The sequence below is a fragment of the Olea europaea genome, unplaced genomic scaffold, assembly GCF_002742605.1.
Source record: "Olea europaea var. sylvestris unplaced genomic scaffold, O_europaea_v1 scaffold1839, whole genome shotgun sequence".
Taxonomy (NCBI): Eukaryota; Viridiplantae; Streptophyta; class Magnoliopsida; order Lamiales; family Oleaceae; genus Olea; species Olea europaea.
The window spans coordinates 102,245-128,159 of NW_019236161.1; the positions used below are offsets into that span (position 1 = coordinate 102,245).

At 34.8% G+C, this 25,915-nt stretch overlaps 4 protein-coding genes across 5 annotated transcripts in view; 2 read left to right on the forward strand and 2 right to left on the reverse strand.

Annotated features, from left to right (window-relative positions):
• LOC111378609 (DNA damage-inducible protein 1-like) overlaps positions 1–2,740 on the forward strand; it is a 16,668-nt gene extending 13,928 nt beyond the window's left edge. Inside the window, exons 11-14 of the mRNA XM_023001838.1 lie at positions 147–221; positions 1,576–1,627; positions 1,875–1,906; positions 2,412–2,740. Of these exons, the coding sequence (XP_022857606.1) occupies positions 147–221; positions 1,576–1,627; positions 1,875–1,906; positions 2,412–2,540 (288 nt within the window). The 3' untranslated portion in view covers positions 2,541–2,740. The remainder of the gene's footprint in view (positions 1–146; positions 222–1,575; positions 1,628–1,874; positions 1,907–2,411) is intronic.
• An 847-nt stretch (positions 2,741–3,587) lies between these two features.
• On the forward strand, positions 3,588–8,294 carry LOC111378619 (DNA damage-inducible protein 1-like). Of its 2 annotated transcripts, none has more exons than XM_023001848.1 (13): positions 3,588–3,678; positions 3,781–3,813; positions 3,900–4,039; positions 4,291–4,399; positions 4,822–4,938; positions 5,331–5,393; positions 5,478–5,522; positions 6,659–6,720; positions 6,849–6,942; positions 7,070–7,162; positions 7,248–7,317; positions 7,460–7,527; positions 7,965–8,294. In XM_023001848.1, exons 1-13 carry the CDS (start codon positions 3,628–3,630, stop codon positions 8,097–8,099), a joined length of 1,080 nt encoding a protein of 359 aa, XP_022857616.1. In that variant the 5' UTR covers positions 3,588–3,627; the 3' UTR covers positions 8,100–8,294. The 2 variants fall into 2 exon arrangements, with proteins under 2 accessions (XP_022857616.1, XP_022857617.1); XM_023001849.1 differs by having other exon boundaries at positions 3,900–4,033.
• A 2,812-nt stretch (positions 8,295–11,106) lies between these two features.
• On the reverse strand, positions 11,107–13,035 carry LOC111378620 (fructose-bisphosphate aldolase, cytoplasmic isozyme 1). Its single transcript, XM_023001851.1, has 3 exons — positions 12,929–13,035; positions 11,724–12,406; positions 11,107–11,616 (listed from the first exon to the last, which is right to left on the reverse strand). The coding sequence occupies exons 1-3, from the start codon at positions 12,954–12,956 to the stop codon at positions 11,254–11,256; spliced, it is 1,074 nt and encodes a 357-aa protein (XP_022857619.1). The 5' UTR covers positions 12,957–13,035; the 3' UTR covers positions 11,107–11,253.
• A 995-nt stretch (positions 13,036–14,030) lies between these two features.
• Positions 14,031–23,098, reverse strand: LOC111378618 (uridine kinase-like protein 3). Its single transcript, XM_023001847.1, is given in 13 exon segments — positions 14,031–14,417; positions 14,505–14,587; positions 14,842–15,114; positions 16,346–16,406; positions 16,510–16,593; positions 16,742–16,936; positions 17,145–17,224; positions 17,883–17,979; positions 18,629–18,747; positions 19,431–19,500; positions 20,567–20,658; positions 21,915–22,050; positions 22,821–23,098. Coding segments are annotated over 12 exon segments (1,431 nt in total). The 5' UTR covers positions 22,042–22,050; positions 22,821–23,098; the 3' UTR covers positions 14,031–14,267.
• Between the last annotated feature and the right edge of the window lie 2,817 nt (positions 23,099–25,915).

The following is a 25,915-nucleotide window of genomic DNA, read 5'->3' on the forward strand; positions in this document are numbered from 1 at the left end:
TTTTTTTCAAAAAAAAATTTTTTCTTTTTTATCATTTTTTTTTTTTTTTTTTTTTTTACGATAGACTTTTACACTAATAAAGTTTTCCGATGTGCATCAATTGTTTAAATTTGAGTTATAAGTAATCTTAATAATCTATTTTCGAAATTCCAGAAAAGGACATTCCTTCTAATTTATTTAATGAAGAGAGGTTGAAGGAAGCATCTAGCTCAGTAGCACAAGTAAGGATGTTGCTCATCACGTTTCTTTCCACTGTCCATGCTCTTATGCAATTCATTATTCTGTTGTTTTCATCTTTCAAGTGCCATACAGAATGAGCAGATAATTGTCTAGGGATGTTTGCTTTTATAATTTTTGGCTCGTGTTTTGTTTTAATTTAGTATTGAAACAATGCCCGTTTTAAAAGGGAACGGGCTTGCATAAATATCACACATGTAGAATATTAAGGTGAAGATCTTTGCTAGAGATTACCAAATTGCAAACTTCTTTGCACAAGAGAGCACGATAAACTTGTTTCCGTTGTAGGAGAAAATGAATTATTCAGCTTACCTGTAAACTGTGTCAAGATGGACATAGCCTTGACATCCATACTATCTGGGACTTTTTACTCATCCTCTCTGTTAAACTAACCTAGCAATCCTGAACCATTTATTAAATCCCCACCAATATCCGTTCACCGAACCAGTTTGTTAGTGGTTCACTGGTACTTGAACTTTGAAGGATTAGGAGAACCAGGTCAGGCATACCAGATGATGTCACCTTTACACCATCATTCTGGTCTATTTCAATATAATCTGAAATGGATACATATGAAAAATCCTCAGCATCAATATTCAATATCAACCTAAAAAAACAATATTGTTCAATCGAATCAGATTTTAATTTAAATCAAAGTCAATAATTAATTTTAACCACGTATTTTATGGAACCACCAACTTTTCAACTATACGTTTTATCAACTTCTATCAAAATCTATTTAAAATTTGATTTTAATCCCCACCAAATGGAAGCGATATATCTTCGGAGGAATGATTAACAATAGAAAATTGTTGTTTGCACAAACTATAATCAACATATGATTTTGATTTCTTTTTTTGCCCAATACATGTTTCTGCATTTGTAGAAATGTGTTGAAGAACTAAGTGGTGGGACAGGGTTGTGGGAAAAAATCCCCCGTCACCCTTGTAGGAGCCATTTTCAGTCTTTTCTTCCCTCCATGCCACTACAATAAAAATAAAATGTAAGCTGGAATGTGAAAGAGGGTTGGAGCCAGACCAGTTTCATGGGTCCATGCGCAAGTGGGTTTAAAACAATTAAATTAAATTTAGCTGGTAATGATGCAATAATAAATACTTATCTCAGGTGCCCCCTTACATTATTTTCTCTCCACAGTCCACACAAACTGATGAATAGAGTTTATTCTCCTACGATAATTTGTATTTTTATATCTCGAGATACTTTGTTAAAGGATGTTTGTGATTTTATTTTAGCTATTTTGTTTACCAAGGGAGCACATTTACTCATGCAGATGTAAATTGCCATCAGATAATCTCACTTCTATTTTCTGTTTTTCAGGCAACATCTGTATCTGGAGAGAACATCAATACCCAAACAGGAAGACCTTCTGGTTAGTTTGATATTTAAGAAATTTCCCATTTTATTATATTTATAATTCGTTTGTTTCTACATAATTTTTCAAAGCGTATATTTATGTTTGATTTGACTTGAAATAATGGAGCCAACCCATGGGGTTCCATAAGTATTACTACTGCATTATTGTCATTCTTAGCTGTTGCGTTTAATTACTCTTCATCTCTGATTTTCTTGCTCTGCTATAAATTGAGTCCAACTAATTATTCCTCTTCTAACTTCAGCCACCGGAAGCACTGGCGGGAATGCTGCACAGGTAGATTTTAGTTAGAAATGTTTATGTTAGTTCAACTGTGGCAAATTCGGTATCAATTGCTAGTTTGTTTGACATTTATCCAAGTTCGTCTGTTATTTTGATTAATTTTGCCTCATTTATTCTCACCTTGGACTAGGTGAAATGTTATAGTTTTCTTTAACTGGAATCGAATGATGTACGAATGATAATGGACTAAAGATTTGACGCTAATGACTTGAACTGCATCAAAACATGAGGATACAATGAAAATATTACATCGTAAACGTGTGTTTTGATCCGTCTTACAATGCTCTCGGATTGCATTTTAGTTGGAAATTGTTTCCACTTTATGCTAGTTCTCCTTTGGCAAATTTGGTACTTGCTGCTAGTTTGTTCAATATTTATCAAAATCATCTGTTACTTGATTGATTTTGCCTTGTTTATTCTCATTTTGAACCATATTAAGACTTATAGTTTAGTTATTTGGAATTAGAATTTCGGACTGAACGCCATTTTTTGTTTGTAGGGACGTGATTTTGAAGCAAAAGTTGCAAAGCTTGTTGAGCTAGGATTTGGAAGGGAACAAGTGATTCAAGCTTTGAAGTTTTTTGATGGCAACGAAGAACAAGCTGCTGGATTTCTTTTTGGGGGCTGAAGATGATTCTACACACCGGCATAGGCCATTGTTGATTTTGTAACTTGTGCGCATAAAAAATATTTATTCGTTTGATAACTGCAGAAAAAATTCTTGCAGTTAAACATAAAAGGAATTTGGATTTGACATCGAAGAGTGAAAGAACTGTATCGTTCATTTGAACAAAAAGTGGAATGAATTTTGAAGATTCTGAACTCTTTCGCTTAAGTCCCTTTTTCCCCTCTAATATTCTGATACTGAGTCCCAGGTTCAAAATAAATCTTCGACTTTCATTTTTCTAACTACGTTTGAAGATCAAAATAGGCACCATTAACCTTATTTAAAACCTCAATTGAGCCATCAATAATGTCATTTCCCTTCTCATGACTTCATGCTGAGGATTTTCTTGATAAATTTCACCTTAAAATGCTTCATCTTTTTCCACCACCACCACCACTAAAGCCGTCTCCCCCAAAATAAACCAAGCCATCCGATTGTCATATCAAAGCAAGTCACAACAACCTCGGATTACAAATTAAGTAGTCTGGTGTTTGGTTTTGATAGAATTAGTTTTTTGATAGATTTCGATGAAAGTTAATGAAAAATGGTTGAAAGTTGATAGAAGTTGCAAGTCTTATGTGTAATTTTGGACATGTTTATTTTTAAAATTTTATAGCTAAATCAAACACGAGGCCTGGCCTCTTTTTCATATTCTCAAGAATAATACTTTGATAATCTTCCTTGCCATTAAATCGAGAGATCAACTGCTCAAGTGTTTGACATCCCCATAGCTAGTCTCAGACTTATAAATCAGCTCAAAGTATGTCAGGTTCTTCAATAACAGAACAGAATAATACCATCTTTATAATTAAACTTTTCAAAACATCTTTGCCACCTTCTTTTCCTCGGCCATTATTTTACAACTCTTCTAATTGCTTAATAACGTGATGACAACTCTTAAAGAAAGAGTGATTAAGAATAACCAAGACGGAAGTCAACAAAGATTCAGATATATTCTTTATCAAGTGTCAACCATTTTCCACATTACAAATAATATCCCACAAAACTAAATCGTATTCAAAACTAATTGAGAGATGAAGATCACTTAATGACTGACGATGAACAACTATTCATTCTAGACGTCGATCAAGATGAAACTGTAAATTATTCTTACTTCTAAACTGTATTTTTTTCTGTAATTGTGTTACAGAATGTTTTCTTACTTGTTGATGATAATTTTGGATTTAAATACTCATTACAGGTGGAGAACTTGAAAGCTCTTTCGGAAGAAAAGGTAATATCTTCCGTTTTTTTACTTTGTTATAAATTTGTACATTGACGTTTACTATATATTTTGTGTTTATGATATCGAATAAGCAGACAAGAGTGCCACAGCTTCAGCAGCTGCTGTATAATGGGATTGTAATGAGGAATAATGAGAAACTTGGCGCTCTCGGTGTTGGTGATAGAGATTTGATCGTGATGGTCTTCAATTCTTCGTCTTCCAATGCTAGGTTTGTGTATGTTACTCTCCTTGTAACTCTGAAATCAGACACTTGGAAAGATTCAAGAAGTTTTCAAATGACTCATCTCTCGAGTATGGCATAGTGTACGATCATTTGACACATCAAAATTCAACAGGGAAACTAATATAGTGACCTATGTGAAATAAAACTTCATATAATAATCATTTCAGCAACTTATAAGCAAATCTGAACAAGATTGCTGGAATGTATTGTGATGAAATTTTTAGATTTTCTATCTCTTGTAGAGCATCACCAAATGAGTCAGGGTTCAGTCCAGATGGTTCTGCTGTGAACCCCTTGGCTTTTCAGCAACAGCTTCGAAACTATTCTAATGTGATGACCGAGCTGTTCCAGGTAGAGAGATTGAGTCATTCATCGGTACTTTTCTAGATGTTGGAAGCATTTTTTGGTTTCTTTTTTACTTTTTAAGTAAGAATCCTTGGTGATATAGTTATAGAAAAATATGTTCTTTTTATGAGCTTATTGAAATTCTTTAGTTGCATTCTTATTTCAATTGCTTTTGATCTTCTTTTGATGCACCAGCTATTGTTTGTCCAAACAAATTTCGAATATTAGTCATCGCTCTCATTTCTTAAGTCTTCCAACCGGTTTCCCACTATTCTCTGCTTGAAGAAGTTGATTTCTGTTTATCATCTCTCATATTGCTAAGAGCATTCTCTTGTTTTTAAGCAATCTAGATTTTCTGATATAGACGTATCAGCTCTGTGTAAAGATAAAAGGATCGTTGAAATCGTATTTGCTATTTGAACTTCCAGAGTGATCCCGAGTTGGCACAAGCTATCCTTGGAAATGGTCTCAATATGATCCAAGATATTTCAAGCACGCGTAATCGCCAGAGAGGTGAATTATGGGGTCAACGAGAAGAGGAAATGGTTAGTGTTGTTTACCGGTAATCATTATAGATATCAAGTGGGTTTCGATATGCATTGGTTTGGCTTTCAACTTTTCACTGCACTTTCTATTTTCTTTATACGTTTTACTCTGTGCCTTGTATGGTACTTGATAGGAAGGGATGGTGACTATGAATACTTGTGACGATCTCATTATACTTTATAAGTGCAACCGTAGTATCTTGGTGCATACTATCAATACATGAAAATCTCATTTTCTGGACTCGTGATCTGTTATCAAAGGATGATGCAATCAGCATAGTCCAATAATTTGCTTCTGTTTTTAATTTTTCGGATCAAAACTATGACATTTACCGATTCCATTCACTTGAAATAATTATTGGGGTTTTATGAATTGCGATTTTGTTCTGCAGAAAGCAATAGATGAAATATGGGCTGCTGCCATAGATTACAATCCTGAAGCTTTTGCAAAGGAGGTATGTAATAAATGCCGTCCATCTGTTCGTTGTATATCTTTGTTGTTTGTTAACATAACCATTGAAGTTTTATGCTTTTTTCAGGTAATGGTATATGTTGATATGGAAGTTAATAGCGTTCCATTGAAGGTACTCTTCTTGGTAAAAAATGTGACCTGCACTTCCTTATTCTTGCATCTAGTATCTGCCCTCATGCCACCCCCAAAAAATAAAAGAAGACAGACAAAAAAACCCATAAATAGAAAACCAAGAAGCAAAAATCCGTACAATTGGAGGAAGAACGATCTGGCATATAGGCATATGATAGATGCCTCTTTGGTGTGGATTAAGATTGTTCTCATCTGCAAAGCTTCACGAAGTTCTTGAATTCATGTGGGGGATTGTTGGATATTGGTTAAATAAATTGAGAATTGAAAATCGATTAAAGTTCGTATCGAATTCGGCCAAATACTCAAAAGCTCGACTCAATCCGTTTAGGCAAAATTGTTTGCCACTTCGCCGCTTCGGGGCGCACAAACGGGGATCGACCTGCCCGGTCAGGTAGCGAGGGTCGAGGGGGCAGCACCCCTCGTGGGGGGTCGGGGGCAACGCCCCCGAAAGAGAATTTTGATTTCTCTGCATGTATTGAAGGGTATATTTGGCATTTCGAAAACCAATATCGGATGAATGAGAAATTACGAAAAAGACCTCAACCATTAGTGAATAGACACCTTTTCATAAATATGCATTGTTTGGAAATGGTGCATGGTTTGGTCTCAACCATTTCGTCCACACCCCTTCATGGTCTATAAATAGGACCCTTTGGGTGTCCTATTCCTCACAGTTTGATATGCAAAACGTTTCTCATCCTCTCTTCTATCCAAAATCAAAATCATTTCGTTTATTTTGATTTTCTTTCATTTCATCCTTGGAGTACATAAGCCTAAATTGGTTCGTTGTACTTGTGTTTTGGAGTGCTACAAACACAAGTGTAGCCGTTGTATCTTGGGAGTCGATTGCCGAAATCCGTAGGCACCGTTGCGGGGCAAATTCGACTTAAGGACAAAGAGTCCAACTCTTGCCTCGGCTTTGTCACCATCGTTATACTTATTTCAGCGTCACTATTCACAAAATTCATCCAACAGATTTCAGAGGAGATTTGAACTAAGAAGAATTACACATTTTTTATTATATAATCCCTCGTGTTGTGTGTGCCTATTGCAATCCTTATTGTCCTATATTTTCTTGCTTTGAGTGAGCTATGTATCTCACTCGTCTATGTTCAGGCCATTGTTAGCAGTGCAGCTCAGTCAACAATTATATCTAAAAGCTGTGCCGAGCGTTGTGGGTATGATATCCTTCTTTTTAGTTTTTCTGATCCCTATTTTGGTATTAATCAGTACTTCAGTAAACCATTATATTGGTAATTATGAACAGATATTTATTGTTAATCGTTCAGTAATTTTCTTCCTTCAGACTGTCGAAGCTTATAGATACACGGTATAGGGGAATTGCTCGAGGAGTCGGTCAGTCTGAGATAATTGGCCGGATACATGTTGCTCCCATCAAGGTACCCATGTACTATGGCTATCCTCATTTAAAACCATTTTTGTTCTCTTGCCTTCAACCATGCTTGTGAGTTGTTATGAAATGGCATTCCGGTTAACTTGGACGTGTTTGTTTACATAATATGGTAGATTGGGAAAATATTTTACCCGTGTTCCTTCACAGTCCTGGATTCTCCCAACATGGAGTTCCTTTTTGGGTTTGATATGCTGTACAAGTTTCAGGTAGTTTTTTGTAATTAAATTTGATCTATTAATTGGTTTCAGGACAAATTTTGTTTTGATTTGCTTACAGTAATGCCATTTACAGTGTACAATTGATCTGAAGGAAAATGTCTTGAGAGTTGGCCTTGGAGAGGTTTCTGTGCCTTTTCTGACAGGTTGATCTTATTATTTCTTTTTTATCTTTACTATATGAGACAGATTTTAAATGGTAGTAATATTTCCAAACGTTGCATCAATTGTTATGTAAATTAAATTTGCATTTAAGTATTCTTACTTCAATCTTCTATGAAATTCCAGAGGACATTCTATCTAGTTTATTTGATGAAAAGAGGTACACCAAGGAAGTGTCTAGCTCAGGAGTACAAGTATGGATTTTGCTCTTTCCACTGTCCACGCCACCATGCTTCCTTATAAAGGCATAGAGAATGCCCGTATAATTGTTTAGAGAAGTTTGCTTGTATAATTTGTTGCCTGTGGTGGTTTCTGCTTTACTTAGAATTGTGACAATGCCCAAGATGTTGAATGGAAACTAGGTTGCTTGTGTATGAAAAACACTGCATCCCATCTAATTCAACAAAAGAATTGTAGTAGATCTTCAGGGAGAATGAAGAACACTAGAAAATCGATCGCTCGATGGTTGAAATCTATTATTTGCATATAAAAGGTTCTTGATTTCTGATATATACACAATACACGTTTTTTGCCTCGCTCTCATCTAGAACTACTTTGCCAGATGCACTACTTTTGTTTAACTTGACTCGCTTTTTCGGCTAACTAAGAATGATTTGATGCTAATTGGCAGGGACCTGATTTTGAAGCAAAAGTTGCAAAGTTTGTTGAGCTAGGAATTGAAAGAGAACAAGTGATTAAGGCTTTAAAGGCTAGCGGAGGTAATGAAGATCTAACTGCTATATTCCTCTTATTGGGTGGATATTAACTTAGTTAAACGTTGTCAATCATGATTTGTGACTGCAAAAGAAAATCTTGAGCACATTGAAGATTACAGAGTTTACTACTGTTAAGTTCACAAACAATGGCATTAGAAGGTAGGTCCCTGTCTTAATCCCCATTGTATCAGAGATTATAAAAAAATTCGAGTAATAAGGGAATCAAATAAAGTAAGTTATCTTAATCAGGATTTCTCCTTTTGTACCACTTTCTTAGTGCGGAGGCATCAACTTCAAATCTTCAATTACAAAAAAGTAGCAATAAGGCTGCAATACTATGATAAATGAGTTGATAAAAGTGGTCCTTCCATTGATTTGATTGACCATTATGTGAAATGTCAACATGTTATGGGTCAGATCTTCACCGATTAGAAGTTCAAGCAAGTCGAAATAGTTCGAACCCATTGTTGCCGATCCTCAAGTTGGATTAAAAGGAACTACACGTAACATTATACAAACATTTCACTAAGTCTTTCTTCTTTAATCTTGTAAGGTTTGATTCAATAGCAAAAGCAGAATATTTTTCAAATTTAAAAATCTATGTTCAACTTTAAGCCATGTCTGGCCCCATTTTTATAAAAACTCATTTTAAACCACACATTTTTTCATAAAATAATTTTACGCGTAACTTAAAAACTTTTTTTTCTTTTTTAACAACACATTTGCTAAAAAAATCACTATTTCAAAATACATTTTCTTGTCAAAATGAGGCTCAAACTGCGGCTAAATCTTTACTAGCTACTTCTAAATATTCAAATAGGCCCCATTGGCCTTAATCAAAATCTTCCTTGAGCCATCAATAACGTTAATTTCCCTTCTCTCTTTCACCACCACCACGTTTAACGCTGCCTCCCCCAAAAACAAAACAAGCCATCTACTTCCCATCAGATTATCATATCAAAGCAATCCTGGAGCAAACAAAAACTGCCACCAGAAGTGCCATATAGCACCAAGCAAAAACCAGGACAGCAACATGTACTCCTACAACCTCAAAAAACAAATTTAGTTCTCTGGTTTGGTGCAATCCTATGTTTAGTATTTAACCTTTTCTGATCCTTTGGAATAGCTACTTTGATAATCTTCCTTGGTATTAAACCAAGAAATCCAATGTTCAACATCCCCACAACCGGTCCGATGCTACCAAAAATCTGCACCTTCTGACTTCCCGAGCTTGAGGACTATGAATGAGCATGATAGTACTTTTCGGTACTTGAATCAAAGGTAACGAGGTGTGTTCTCGTCGCCTCTCCGATGTGTAAGTCAGAAAGAGAATTTGTGCGTAAGGTTATAAATTAGAAATAATGAAAAATGTACCTGAATGACAGAATGGAGCCTTATATTTATAGGGATAGGTAGTGCATTCCTAGTAGGATTAAGTTAGTTGATTATTCTTATCCAAAAGAGTCTTACTTGAAGTAGGTGTTGGACTTGTGTTATGACTAGTCCCAATTATAGTAAATACTGCTACGGTAGAGTTCTTTTGGGCATGGGAATAAGGTGTGAGATATTTAGATCAGATTAGAGTCCTATACGAGTTGGGCTCCTCCATCGTTAGAGCACGAAGGCATATGAGACACAGCGAATTGCTCGAGGGCGTCAGTGCCATGGTGCAGTTCACGTACCCGAGGATATAACCCGAGGACAATGTCGTCGAATGTTGTCAACACGTAATACAAGAGCTTGGGCATAAACATATCCCGAGGACTCCTAGATGCTCGAGCACGATGGTAGCAGAATTGTTGGAGAGGTCCAATCCCAATCCTCGGGTGTGCACATGGCCGGGAGTGAATTTTAGCAATATTACAGTCTAACCGTCATCTACTTTGACACTTCCAAGTTTCTAAATTCCGATATAGCATTTCTTGCAAACTTTTTCAACTCAAACAGGAAACTTAATGTTAGATTTGAGTACCTGAATCTGGATCTCTACTTTCTAGATAATCTAATAGCAACACAAGCTGTTCAACCCCACGCTCAAAGAAGCAGAGACACAGTTATTATCGGTTCACATGATATCAAGTATGGTTTATATGCCACCAACTCTTGCTCTGGAGCTTCAGAAACAGGTGCAGAGAAACCGCATCGTATACAATAGTAGAGGAACTTTTAGAGTAAAAATTGTAAAAATTAAGCTTGGTCTAATCCATTATTTTTAATGTTGCACGGGCGATCCCAATTAGAGATGACAAGCCCACCAACACGTATTCTAGTGTCCCACAGTGGCAGAACCAAGAAATGAATAGCAAGAGATATGCACATTCGGTTTTACTTTATTTGCATTTGTTCTTGAATTTGATCTATATGAAGTATTCTTTTCTGTTACAATTTGTAAATAGCTCGAAGTATTATGTCAGGTTCTCTAAGAATAGCTATCAGTAATTTCAATTAATCACGATAACAAGTAAAATTCTCCAAAACTCATTTGATTCTGATATAAATACAACAAGGTAGTGTCTAGAATGCTAACAAAGAACAGACTCAATAAAATTCTTGATGAGCACAGTCCTGTCTCACTCAAAATTCTAAACAAGTCTATGTAAGAAACACTCACCCAGCTCTTTGAGATAGATTTGGAGTCTACTTTGGAACAGGGTATTAGAAATATTACTTTCATAGACTTTTAAGGAAGTTAAAAATTAGCATCCACAAGTAGGTAGATAAGAAAATCTTTGAAGTGACCTTATGAATTTTGAAAGGCAAAAAACAGAGATAGAAGTCACAATGTTGAGACTTCCATTATAGTTATAAGCACAGTGGTATCACTAAAATTGCAAAAGCTTTCTTCCGCATAAACTAGCAAAAGCCATTGTTCAGTATTGAGTCAGAATTGTGAAACACACCACTGCACCTTGTTTTAAACTGGGATTCAAAGGCTTTAAATTTTTACCATAGAACAAAAACTGTTCATATTTGGCCTATGGTTGTTGAAACACTAGGAAGATTCTTATGATTTCTTGGAGATTGAGAGGCATTTCTTCTGTAGGTTGGAGTCAGAAGTTGCTTGAAATTTGATGAATTGCATTATATCAAAACAGACAACCATAATATGTAATGTACTGAAGATAAACGTGTTAAGTATGCAAAATACAAGAAATTTAGTTACATTCAGAAGCCTTTTCCCCTTGCACTCATAGAAACTTTAAATTAATACTTATAGCCCTTGATATGCAAACTCTCAGAAGCCAATTCTCCAGCACTTCCTCCAGTGTACTTACCAAGTGTGGCTTCAGAATTAGCCTTGCACCTTCCCAAGAACACCTCTTGAGCTTTGCCAACATTTTCCTTCTTTCCAGTCCATGTTTTGAGTGTGCTTTGCTGCAAAGCTCGACCGAATGAGAATGACAGCGTCCATGGCTTCAGAACTTCCAGTTTGTTCATCGCATTCAAGTTCAAGGTTGCCTCTTCCTCACTTTGTCCACCGGAGAGGAACACAATCCCCGGCACGGCCGGTGGTACTGTCCGGCGTACGGCTGCAACTGTGTATTCAGCAATCACTTCTGGTGTCACCTGTAGAGATATATGGATGAGACAAGGCATTAATTTGCATGGATACTAAAGACTCTTGACTAGTTAATTAATCAACTAGAATGTTGAGGATTTGATAGCCCTTATACCTTAGGGCTATCAGAGCCAGGAGTGACCATGTTAGGCTTCAAAAGAGTTCCTTCCAAAAGAACATGTTGATCGTTCAGTGCCTTGTAAACTGCTGCAAGAACAGTTTCAGTAACCGCAGCACATTTCTTGATATCATGGTTTCCATCAGTTAGAATCTCGGGCTCAACAATCGGTACAAGTCCATTCTCTTGACAGATGATTGCATACCGAGCCAACCCCTGTGCATTCTGCTGGATGGACAGCTCTGATGGTTCAGTAGGGCCAATTTTGAGAACAGCACGCCACTTGGCAAAACGCGCACCAGCCTTGTAATACTGCTGGCAACGGGCTCCTAGCGAGTCGAGCCCCTGAGTGGTGGTTTCGCCATTAGTCCCAGCTAACTCCACGGTGCCCTTGTCGACTTTGATTCCGGGAATAACGTTGTTTTTTTGAAGAACTTCGACGAATGGCTTGCCATCCGAGGTTTTTTGGTAAAGGGTTTCCTCGAAGAGGATAACCCCTGAGAGGTAAGGGAGGGCATTGGGAGAGGTGAAGAGTAGTTCGCGAAGAGCTTGGCGGTTGGACTCGATGTTCTCCACACTGATGCTGGCTAGGCGTTTGCCGATTGTGCCGGTACTCTCGTCGGCAGCCAGAATACCCTTGCCGGGGGTGGCAATGTACTTGGCATTCTTAATTAGTTCATCTGGATATTTACATGAATTTCAGTTAAAAATAAGAAATTGAAGTAATTACTTCAACGTTATTATTATTTTTTTTTTCCCTTCCTAACCCATTATTGGTGACACATTTTATTAATAACGAAATAATACTAAATCGAAACGGGACTCACCAGGACTTCCAAATAAATAAGCAATAAAAATAGGATTTTCAAATTAATATTTTGTACTAACAAAACTATTTCTTTTGAAAAAATAAATAAAATTATAACCTACTAAAAAAGTAACTTTTAAGTACAATCACACGTAAACACGAGTATAGAATCATATATAAGAAGAGAAGTATCTAGGTAGTTTACAAGTACAATTAATTATCTATAAAAACCTTACCTGCTTCATATAGAACTTTGCCGTGTGTGTATAGTATCAATTTAATTATACTTTTAGACGAAGTGCTTTGACCAACTGAATAACAGGTTTATATTTACTTGTTTGCATGGTGCATGCATACGTTCACACCAAGATGATATTTGCATGGAGAGACGTACCAGCATACTTTCCTACGAAGGCGGACATGCTTTAGTTCTGACGATTGTATTATGCAAAGATATGGAGAAGAATAGGCAAAATTAAAAACAAGAAACAATTATCTATATAGAGATTAATGGGATATTCCTATATTCTTCATGTGACACGTGTCAGAAGATTAGCCTCTGAAAACTTATCTTCCTTGGATAGTCATAAAGGAATGTGTGAGAATGATCCATTACACAGCCATTATCCTCCAGATTCTAATCGCAACTAATTGGTTCACGAAATATTGCTCATGTTCGATTTAGCTAAAAATCAAGTTTTGAGTAGATTTCAATCAAAGTCAAGTAAATAAAAATCTTGAGACCCATGATATTTGTGATTAAAAATAAAATTGAGGAAAAATGAAGCCCATAGAGGAATGTCCTTATAGCAAAATGTTCAAAGCCTTTACTAGGCGGGGTGGGTTTTATACTTTTAGTTAATAAATTAATGAGTTGGTTAATATTTATGATATAAGGTAATTAATGTACAAAAATAATTTAATGAGCATAAATTTATTGGTGAATTTTAAATTTAATTCAAATGTTGACATCCGCTCTAAGTTCCTCCACCAATATATTTATATGACACGTCATTAGTGCTTAACATAAAATGAACACCGATGCTCAATAGATCATTCCTGAATTAGTGTTTGTGATAACAATAATACTTACCTAAGTCCTTGCAAACCACGTTCTAATGGACCCATAAATTCTTCTAAGACGGAGGCTAAAACAATTAAAAATTGGGTCGATTTCGCTGCAAGTTCTCCTCAATTTTTTGCTAGTGTGACATCCAATTCCCAATTTACCATTTGTTCCACTCACATCCTCGGTTTCCCTTAACAACATTACAATGTTCTTTTGAATGCTATAGATCCTATTTGGTTCAATTAAAAATAAATTAAAATTCAAGTCAAAATCGACAATGGATTTTAACTACACATTTCATGAGATCCACAACTTTTAAACCATATATTCCATAAAATTTTATCAAAATTTTAGTAAATTTTGATTTTTATCTAAATCGAAAAGGTATCACAAGAAAATTGAATAGTTTAGTGAAGAAATCACAATAATGAGAAACAATCAGCTGGAATATGAAAACAAAGTATACCTTATTTATCATATGCATAGTTCTTAAGTCTCAAACAAACAAGAATGATATTCCCTGCATGCTTAAATGGGTAAAGCAAGCACTAGCACAGTAAAAATTGTACCAAAACCGAGTACGTTCAGTTCTTTTCTGTAAGTAATTATTGGGAAGGGAAATTCATCTCTAGTATAACTGCCGGTGGGGGCCGGTTTAGGTGGTTCATTCATCGTCTGTGCCAAAGTATCGGTCACCAAACTCACCCATGCCAGGGATAACGCGGTATTCTTCATTCAAACCGATTTCAATCTCAGATGTCACTATCTTTATTCTAGGAAAACGTTTGCAGACGACATGTACTCCTTGAGGTGCCTGAAATAATAAAAATGGACGACAAAAATTTGATTATTTATACAAAATCTATACAGAGAAAAGACTGCATAAAGCTATTAAGCTTACAGAGATGAGATTGAGGAATATGATGTTGGCCTCGGGTACGCCCTTCTTTATAAGTAAAGAAATAGCTTGAACAGCTGAATTTCCTGAGATTGATTACAATGAGGGCATGAGTGCCCAAAAAATTCTACGATAAATATACTTGCACATAATTTTATGTACATAAAGATGTTTATGTACATAAAATTATGTACACCAAGCACAACCCGAAATTGTATATCTAAATGGATCTCATTACAGGAGGTAGTAGTAACTCACAATAATTGAAGAACACGAATAATACATCACAAACCTGATAAATAGACTTGTTTGATTATCAATGAATATATAATACACTAACCTGTGCCCAGTATTGGATCCAATAGCAAGACATGTCTATCTGAGATGTCGTTTGGCAGCTTTTCGTAAATCAGCTGCAAGAAATTAGAAGCAGTAGAGAAGAATGGAAATAAATGAGAGGTATGAAAACCAACACATGATACACTAAAGAGGACATGAAGTGCTTGCTAACCTGGGGAGGTGGGTGTTAAAATTGAGATCCATCATTTGTACCTTCTAATTACAGAGACACCACATAACCTCTTACAAAAATCCACACCAGTGTACACTGATCCTGCATTCGAACAGAGAAATTCTGGATGAAATGTGATTTTTGAAAGAGTGCTAAAATAACTGAAAACTTGAATAAGAAACTGTAATTTCAAGCCAAACAACTAATGGAGTAAAAATATCTTAAAATTGACATTTCAAGAAAGAGATGCATTTCTTCAAAAAAATTCTGGAATTAAAACTGGTACAATCTGAAATAAGATTTTTACTTTTTAGACGCTATTCATGTATTTGGTAAGAGACAAATGATGGTTCTTGTAATGGACTTCAATGACTTGTAAGAAACTTTTGAATTGAGTAACACCACCATCCAGTTTTAATTCCAGATTTTTTTGAAGAAATGCATCTCTTTCTTGAAATTTCAATGTTAAAGTCCATTTCAAGAACCATCATTTGTCTCTGACCAAATACATGAATAGCGTCTAAAAAGTAAAAATCTTATTTCAGATTGTCCAATGCTGATAATGAGAGAAGTTGACCAATATAAGCATGCTTTTTGTAAGATATAATTTTAAACAACATGAAAAATAAATATAAATTGCTTTTTTTTGTATGTGAACCAGACGATATTTGTAAGCACAATTTGAACAGATGTTACATAGGCATTTATCAGTATGACTATTGGTAAGAACTGTGAAGTTAGCAAAGCATGTAAAATTTGAAAATCAAAAAATAAAATCAAAACAAATCAGGAGGACAAATCCCAGATGAGAAGGACAAAGTTCAAGTGAACTACAGGTGAAAAAGATGAGAGTAAGAGGAAAAGAAAACCTGGACTTGAATTAGAATTTAAAGTAAAAGCAGGATGGCATAATCTTCTAGATGAAAGAATTTATGAGAGAGAGAATCATATTGCTGGAGTTGCAAACTAGAGAAACTAAGGTTAATCTAATTGAGTTCTACTGAGGTATTTCAGATGAGTTGCCCTTAAAAGTCATTTTTTACTGCTTCATTGACAATTATCTATGTTTCCTTTTCTGTTTGGGCCAAATTTTACTAGTGCCTCCCATTAAGAAGAATCTGCCCTACAGATGGGAATAATGACTTAAATTTTTCCTTTTTGTCCAAAATTTGTATTTTCACATCACAGTCACCTTTGAGTCAAGAAGCAGCAAGCCAAACTAACTGCAAATTCCACAACCTCTGAACAGCACAGGAATTAATGAAACACGTTAATGCAAGCAACAGGAGAAACTTGAGGAAACACCACAGAATACATGATGAAAGTGGATTACCTGTTGGAGTGATCACCTGCTTTTCAGTAAATGGCAAATGTCCAAGACCATGTTCCACAACCTAAGTACAGGGTTTTATTCAATTCAAATAGAGATGGTGATTGCTATGCTAAATTAATTGGTATGATTGTCAAACAAACACATCTCACAGCCACAAAACCTACCAAGCGGATCAGCCGATCAGAGTAAAAGACAAAGTCATGTGTTGTTGTTTGAGCGTCACGTATAAGTGTATGCATACCACGTATCTGGTAATACAAACAACAATAACTGGGATCAATATAAAAGGGAAACTTAACACGAAGCACAAAGAGATGATCTTATGACATACCAATTGTAAAACATGGGATAAATGCAGACAGTTTACATATAAAGGTAGCAGGACAAGAACAGTACCTGAAAAGTTGATTGAATGACATATAGATTAGGATATACTTTACAAAGATCATGTTGACCAAGTTTAGTCCGAATATGTTGAACGATCAAATCTATAGCCACATGATTGTCTCCTCCCCGAGGAATGATAATATCAGCATACTTTTTTGTTGGAAGTATGAAATCATCAAAAGCAGGCTTCACAAACTTTGAGTACTGCATACAGATGAAGCCCAATGGTACCCAACATTATGCTACAGAAGCAAAAGGAACCACTTTGCAGAATCTTAACATATTTACGAGTAATACGGATGAAGGATGCAGGTAATATGGAAGCAGTGATTTCCAAGTTCAACAAGTTACAGGCACTTATATGTTGCATCTTCCAACTAGTAAATATATTGTTTCCCTATATCTTGCTAACCTGATCGAGTACCATGCCAATGTCTCTACCCTTTTCAACTGTGTCACGTCTTATTCTCCTCGCCAGACGTACATCAGCATCTGCACTGAAAATTTTATATCATGAAGACTTAATGAAGAGAAGACTAAGTTTAGTAAGTTCATGAAACCAATTACTGATTTCTGTACAAAAACCAACAAGAAATAAATAAAATAAAGAGAGAAGAAAAAATCAAATCATTTTGAAGGATTTCATGGTTGTCGAGTGAGATATTATTCCAAATTCTACCATTCCTCCCTTGACGACTTATTTAGTGCTTGTTTGATAAAAAGTTGCTAAAATTTTATCAACTTATCAATTAGTCAAACTTTATTGTTAACTACACATTTCATGGAATCCATAACTTTTATCAACTTTTCGACTATCTCACTAGCTTGATCAAAATTTGCTAAAACCTTCAAAAACTTTGTCAATCAACCCCTTCATAATTCCACTATATACTTAGTCCAAGTTGAAATTTTTGCAAGTTTCATAGACAATCTCAAAATGAATTTTTGTTTTTACAGACAGAAATAATAAACGAGATCATCCACAAAGGCAAGGTTAAATCTAAATTGAATTCACAAACGAAAAGATTGCCTCACTCTCATCATCATTATGGTTAAATATTAGCAATTAGCAAATACAGGAGAAAAAACATCTTGAATACAAAAAACAAAAAACAAAATCATGGAAAGGGAAGGGAAGGAAAAGAAGAACCTGTATCTACAAATATCTTCATATTCATCAAATCTCGTACACGCGGATCATGAAAAATGAGTATACCTTCCAAAATTATAACATCTGAGGGATTTACCTGCCAGATGTACAAGATAAATTATGATCTGTAACGAATATATACCTGTCAATTTGAACATTATACTTGACTATGACTCTAGAACATTGAAAAAAATGGATGCAAGTGAGAAAGAAATTTAAGAAAAAACCCACCAGGATGGTCAAAGTTGTATTCATGAACTCTTTTAAGTTCCTCTGGTGTAGGAGCATTAGTTGCCTATAGATGCATCTATTAGCCATTGGCATGCTATTTTCATTAAGAAAAGGAAAGAAGATCCGAGCTTACAAAATACATGTCTAAATTGTATTGGTACTTAGCTTATCTAATATTTTCCTCGTTTCTCTAATCTAATGAGCTTTTCTCTTTTTATCAAAATTGATAGCATATTAATTTATAAATAACTTTTGGAAATGAAATTAGCATAGCAGAAACATGGCTATAAGAAATGTGAATTCTTTGGGGAGAAAAGAAAGAAAGGGTGAAAAAGAAGCTTCAACTCCACAGTTTCAATCTTTAAATCCTGACATGTCAAGACTACCAACACCAGTAACTTACTTTTTCATAACCACGGGTCTTGCTACACAGTGTACAATTTAAACACAAAGGGGCACCATCTAAAAAAATAGAAATAAAACTAAAAAATGGACAAAGAAAGAAAAGAAGTTACTCTTCGAGCAGGGAAGACATCGTTTTTATAGCTCTTGGAATCATATTTTGGAATATCTACAGCTTGACCACACTTCAGTTTATCCATAATGCACAGTAATTGATCGGTGTCAAATGCATCTGAATGAAAATAAAATATTAAAAGAAACATAAAAATTCTGTACAGATGCAAGTCCAAAACATGAAACTGATCGATCTGATATTGACCACGTTGCCCAGTAGTGGAAAGTAACTAACTATTACTATCGTAATTTTTTTCCGACATTCAAAGAAAATCAATTGTCTTAAGGGCCAGAAAACTAATTAACAATGAAGTAGAAAGTACAAGCTGCAGCATAAAAGCTCTAATTATTTCATTATCTTGGCTATAGATAGATGTCTGATGTAAGAATATGTTTGAGTAATTCACAGTTATAACCACCTCAACGCTAAAATATCAAAAAGAATAGCGCATAATTTCATAATTTCTATAATGGCATACGAGTATGAAATTGCAAAATCAAGGTGAAAAAAGTCATGGAAAAATAGAAATGTTGCAGCATCAACTGCCTTTATTATAGAGGATAATCAGGACAATTAACCACCAAAGAGATCGTATGTCAAAATTCTCAACAGAAAATGGTTTCCATATTACTAATAAATGCTTAATAACAATATATCAGAACTCTAAATGCATATTTACAAGATAAATTATGATCTGTAACGAATATATACCTGTCAATTTGAACATTATACTTGACTATGACTCTAGAACATTGAAAAAAATGGATGCAAGTGAGAAAGAAATTTAAGAAAAAACCCACCAGGATGGTCAAAGTTGTATTCATGAACTCTTTTAAGTTCCTCTGGTGTCAAATTCTGATAAAATGAATCCTGACAAAACATCCATTTTGAAAAGTGAATTAGCAAAACAAGATTTTAACTGCATATATAGCATCACATAGCACAAATGTGTATGTCCGTGTAGATTTGTTCTATGAACATAAAAATAGCAGGCACGTGAAATGAAAATATTGATGCCACACGACACACCCAATAATGTGGACCATTCAAGTTGTGCTACTGTCATATGTAGATTATCCAATTACCTAAGAGAATTAAGATAGCTGTCGACAGAATACTTACCTTGTAAAATTATTTCCTTGTGCAGTCATAACATAGTTGCTTATATTGTAGTCGATTATTGTTCAATAAAGAATAAGAACACATAGAATTTCTTCTCCAAAAAGCTGTGTTCTTCCCACATAAAATTACTACAGGGTTCCCACAAAATGATTAAAAGAAAGGTCATAAAATTGTGAAAAAGTGTATTCCTTGCCCTATACACTTGCAGTCTTTCATTCATTGATGAGCTTCTTTATCAGGAAAAAAATAACTACTAAATTATGTTAAAGACTTTCAAGCATGCCAAATTGGAGGCAGATAGTGCATGAGGCATAAAACTTCAGCATGAAATCGGAAGGTGACATCAGTTGAAACTCTCCTTGAATGCTCAACAGGGCCAAACATCAGAGCCCATGTACATAAATAAATTGTAGAATGGAGGAAGAACAAAATAAATTAAAAATGGTTTTCAAATTTATTAAAAAAATAAAAAAAAATTCTGAGGTGACATTATTTTCTACATTAAACAGAAAAACAGGAAGAGAAAACAACAGATGCAGGAAGTAAGGTTTCTGGCGTAGCCTCCATCCCTTCAATTTCTACATACTATAGTACTAACTAATGCAAGTTTCAAAATAATAATATAATACATTTTAAAATAGTCAAATTGTACAAGCAGAAGATGACAATAATAGCAATAGCAACAGCGATAAAAGATATATGACCATATTTGACTACAAGAAATTCAAATTAGAATAATAATTAAAAAAAAATTTGAAGAAAGAGCAAAGATAAAATCTTTAGTTTCAAACTTGAAGGACCAACATGCTGATACCTGGTTAACAAGTACAACACGCTGATCACGAAGCTGCTCAATAATCAAATCACAAACTGTAGTTTTCCCCGATGCTGCACCTCCAGCAACTCCTGCAATGCAGAACGTTTGAGGCGATCCAAGAAGCTCATATCAATGGAGATAAATACAGTACCAGAAACAAGTTTCCAGAAATAATGTAAAAGATTAATGCAATGGCAAACCATACTTGGTTATGCCATGATATAAAAATTATATATCTGAAGTTCAAAACAAATAATAAAGTTTTCCAACTTGATGAATTTCAAGTTTCACTACAAAGTCAAAGTTCAGCGTACTATGTACAGATCAAATAGGGAGTAAGATAACCAAATAAATAAATAAGACTACATTATTATTGATTTCTACAGTCAGATTCAGAGACATCACACTGACTTTGAAATGAAGATTGAAGCAAACTTATTCTTCAATGATATCCGTGGAAACTCAAGTAATTCAAATATTCAAAAAAGTTGTTGCAAAATATGCTATTGGGTGTCCACGTTATCTCATGCGCCCCTCGGCTTCAATTCTTGGTGAAACCCTAGTTTCTCTTTATAGAAGATCACCATAAACCGGATTTTATCAAAGAAAGTGCAGTACATGCAGGGTGGTATTCCTTAGCTTTACTGCTTACCAAACTATGGTTCATCTGGCACTGCCATGTTTGATAACATGTAAGTTGCAGAATGTCAAATAAATTATCAGTGAACATAACTCTGAATGATATGATCCTAACAAAACTAAATTCACACTTAGCAAGCAGGCAGAAAATTGCTCACGCTCACACGTTTAAGGCACCTGTTTGCAAAATTCATGGTTAACAAACATATCAATTAGGAAACAATAGTTGCTTTGATGTTTTAGAGTTATGGATCAGCCTTTCATATTACACCATATGTCATGAATCACTAAGGTCCCTATCCATCTAAACTGATGTGCACTGGAGTCAGATGAAGATAATATAGCATTCCTCTATTCATAATACATCTTAAATGATTTTCTGTAAAGCACATATACTCAGTACCGCCTAGCAAGTCTTGCTGCTTTTTTTCCCACTCTTATGCTTACGTTATTGATGTGAAGTTCAGCTGCTCAAAATGAATTGTGCATGGGATTTTTAGAGATCAAAAAGTTTGAATAACTGGCCCTAATATCAGGTGTTAGTATAATCCTTGTGATTTATTGCACTAAAAATCATAAAAATTGATTTTGATTGAGGTGGGCAGAATTACTAATATGCAGCAGCATGAAAAAATAATTCTAGAATTCATTTCCCTTTTGCATAAGATCAGATCAGCTTGATAGACTATTGTTAGTCTGCACTTACCAATGACAAAGGGTTGCTTGATAGTATCAGTTGTCGAGGTACTTGACTCTATATTATCCAAATGAAATCCAGAATAATGAACCCCTGATGAAGCCTCGATTAAATCTTCAACAGCTTGTGAACCCATTTTGTAGAGCTTTACTACACAATCAAATAATAAGAAAGAAAGAGATGTGATCCGACAAATAAACTCAAGAGCTATTCTTACTTTCCATCTGATTAAAATAAAGAATTTTGTTATTTTTCTTTTATATTGGTCAAGACATTATAAATTTCGAGATCCTGAAATTGAATGTCTGTTTCCCATGATCATGAAAAACAAAACTTCTTCACTCATAATTCTAGAAGATATTAAGTTATCCCACGTTGTAAAAAATAACGCAGAGCAATTTATACATTTAATATTTCATGGAAAAGGGGGCATTATTCACAAGAATAAAATCTACATGTCAAGATGATTTTTTCCTACCATTTGCCTCTCATCAACATTTCTCACAGGCCACTTCTTCTCAACAGTCTCTCGTTTTTTAAACTTTTAACAAGATCCCTCAACAGTGATCAATAATAGGTAATTCACTGTACTGAAATCAATCTGAACAAGAATTCCAAGTTCTAAACAATATCCATATAACTCTAAATCCAGCAGCTCAGCAGCTATTTTTCTTCTTCTTACAATTACTATCCTCCCATCTGAACCCGAAATTAAAACAAAATTTGGAAAATCTCAAAAATTGCCTAATCTCAGCGCACAGTTGCCACGTTTATACAGAAAACGATTACGATGTGGAGGTTTTAGATTTTATCTACAGGCATATTCAAGAGAGAACAATGAAAAACGCAAACATGGATTGATAAGATATAGCTATTTACAGGTATAAAAAGTCATCAATGTGCATTCCAATATACCTTGTGACTCGATTTTAACAATCTAAAACGCCACAAAAAATAGATTTCCAGCTAAGGCTATACGCTATTTTGGTAATTTTTGGAATTCAAGCTGGTTAAGAGTCAAGTTCAGAGGGGCAACAGTGACACGGAGTGGATGAATTTATAGGAGAAGATTAAGACTGTGTTACACAAATCGGGGCTTTAGATTTAGCGAAATTACGATAGGCCCATTGGGTTAACAGATCCAAATCTGAAATGAGCGTCTCCGACAGTGATGACACACTGTAGTGAAGCCGGATCAGAAGTGGGTCCGGTTGCATTGGGACAGGATTCGGTGTAGAAAGTCGTACGTGTCCCCAATAGTGTCTCGGAGGCTGACGTGGAGGTGAGTAGGATGCTGGGCCCATTTAAATGATTTCTCTATGGGCCGAAATATGTGGTTCTCCACATGTATCCGATATATGGATTGGTGTTGATTCTTGTCTTAAATCCATTTATCTAAAAGAAGAAAAAATGAAAAAGGTCTATCTTTAAAATACCTTCTCAAATTTTTTTTTTCTTTTCATTTCTTCTTTTTCTCCGTTTTTTAATTGTGAGAAAATACGGAAGCAGTTCAAACAACTTAAAATGTGCAAAATCTATGAAAGAAAGATTAATAGCAATTATCATCGACAAAAACTTTTTCAATAATTACTAATAGTTAATATCAATTATTTTGATGAAATCAATAGTGTCGATAATTCAGATCGAATCATCAACAATAATATCGCAAATGTGTCCCACAATCGTCTACTTGCCTTGAATGAACAAGTGAAAGGAACTTGCAAGAAAAAAACTTTTATATACCTGAAAAATAGTTGCACGTAACAAATAGGATACGCATGAATGATATCGTGTTGAATTTTGTATTTTGTGGAGTAAACAAGGAAAGTGAAGTAATTTTTATATGTGCTTCAAAAAGATCTGATAGAAGAATTTTATCCACGCGTTTTGTGAAATTCGCTGCATAAGTTTTAATTTAAACACAAGCACTAAAAATTATATAATTTTTAAATTTTGTTTATAAAAATCTATTTCAACAACAAATTTATGATTATATATATGTATAGAAAAGCTTAGAGTGATTATCAGCATTTCAATAAGTGTCAATTGAATTCAAATAAATTTGAACTGTCCTCAATTATTAAAGCTAACCATCAATTAAATTTTTAGTCATTTCAGGCACGAAAGTAGGCAAAAATTTTCAAATTGGATTTAACCAATCCAAATCTTGTTTGGTACATCATTCTTTCGCAATGAAAAGTTCTCTCTTGTCAACTGTTTTTATTACTAGTACTCTCATATTTATTTTGTAGGTATTGTACTTCCCAATAGTACCTTAGTTCAATTTGAATTGTATATTACTATTATTCTAAACAACTATGAAGATGTAAGGCCGTTTTGTTAATTAGAGAATTTGTTTTAAAGCACTTATTAAAGTTAGGGATGTCAAATAGTTTCTCGAGTTGGCTCGGTCTGCAAATAGTCCTAGCTGGCCCAACTCCGGGCTCGGGTCGAGCCCACTCTTGGGCATGCCAGGCCGAGCTTGAGTCGGCTTGCGGGCCAGCACGAAAAAAAGCAAAGAAAAAAAGAAGAGCTACCTTAAAGGCAGTTGGCAGCTTGCCTTCACAAACAACAAAAAAAAATCGACTCGGCTCAGTAAGGTTCGAGGCTCGATTTTTTGGCCTAGCTTTTTTTATTCGGTTCGGCTTGGGCCAAAAAAGCCTATCTTAAAAAAGCTAGAGCCGAGCTCAAGCCTTAATTTTCGACTCGAAAACCTGCTCGATTCGTTGACACCCCTAGATAAAAACTCTAAAAAAATCACTTTTTCACTTTTTGTTTATATAATATTTTCAAACTTTTTAACAACACATTTAAAAAATATATTCCAAAGAATCAATGTGTTTCTCACAAAAAAAAAAAAAAAGGTATAAGAAGAAAAAATTGAATTGAAATTAAATTTGGACCTCAGATCTTGTGTCAAAGGTAAGTTTGTTTGATCATATGTTGATAAATTTATAAGTGGACGCTCTTTACCTCGAGATAATCCATTGACAACGAAAAATTACCAACAAAATTGGTTATTAAAATCCCACCAACATTTTTTTTAATTCTTGTTTATAATTGTTTGCCAATGTGCTATGCTGATTTTGAGCAATCATGTCAATCAAGGCAAAGGGAGGGGAAAAATAAACAAATTAAGTAAAAATAAACAAAGAATCTCAACGAATAGGAAGGAAAGCATGTCTTCATCATGAAGGGGCCCAAATAATTAATTTAACATCCAAATTAACACAATAATCTCCGTGTTAGAATGCCAAGATAGTGGAATTAATATCTAATGGAGGCGGAGCCCGATTAGTTGTTGGGTTATACATCTCACCTTTTTCCTACCTAATTATCCAAATAAAAATAGGGATTGAAAGGCAAAGCAACCCCACGAATTTAGACTTTAAATTTCTTTCTTCTCTCTTTTCGTGTTTCTCTTTCGTGTCACTGATTTCTTTCTTGTAAGTTGTCAGGGTAGGCTACTCCCCTTTTGTATGTAGGCACCCCTTCTGCCAAAATTATGGAACGTGAAGAAATCCACCTAGAAAGAGTTTTTCTTTATATTGGAGGGTCTTCGACTTCAATTCATTGTCTTCATTGTTAGGAGTATGACTCAAATATGAGCCTTTTGAAGAGACGTATTCGATTTGGACTTAGAGAATATTAACCTAGGGTTTAAGAAAACTAAGTTGAATGAGGAAATAAAATTTTTTTGAAATTGAGTCTCCTAATTGTAATATATTTTTTTGTCTTTTAGGACTCTTTTAGGATTGGCCTATAAATACGAGACTTCTCTGATCAGTTTGTAGAAAGTAAAATAGAAGCAGTATTGCTAGTCTGTCTTGTATTCTCCATACTGTTGAATTAATAAATATTGTTCATCTGCGGTTACCCTTTGTGTTCTTTATTTATAAATTTAATCTTGTGTTTTCGTGGTGTGATCTAATATACTTCAATATTGTCATTAAATCTCGTTCTTTATAAACCTATTTGGAATCAACGTGTGTTATTGGAGTTTTCGCGCT

Coding starts and splice junctions, on each gene's coding strand:
- LOC111378620 (XM_023001851.1), bottom strand. CDS start 12,956: ATGTCCGCCTTCGTAGGAAAGTATGCTG. Junction 12,407..12,928: donor CTTCGTAGGAAAGTATGCTG/GTACGTCTCTCC, acceptor GTAAATATCCAG/ATGAACTAATTAAGAATGCC. Junction 11,617..11,723: donor CTGGCTCTGATAGCCCTAAG/GTATAAGGGCTA, acceptor ATATCTCTACAG/GTGACACCAGAAGTGATTGC.
- LOC111378619 (XM_023001848.1), top strand. CDS start 3,628: ATGACTGACGATGAACAACTATTCATTCTAGACGTCGATCAAGATGAA. Junction 5,394..5,477: donor CTGAAGCTTTTGCAAAGGAG/GTATGTAATAAA, acceptor TGCTTTTTTCAG/GTAATGGTATATGTTGATAT. Junction 5,523..6,658: donor TTAATAGCGTTCCATTGAAG/GTACTCTTCTTG, acceptor GTCTATGTTCAG/GCCATTGTTAGCAGTGCAGC.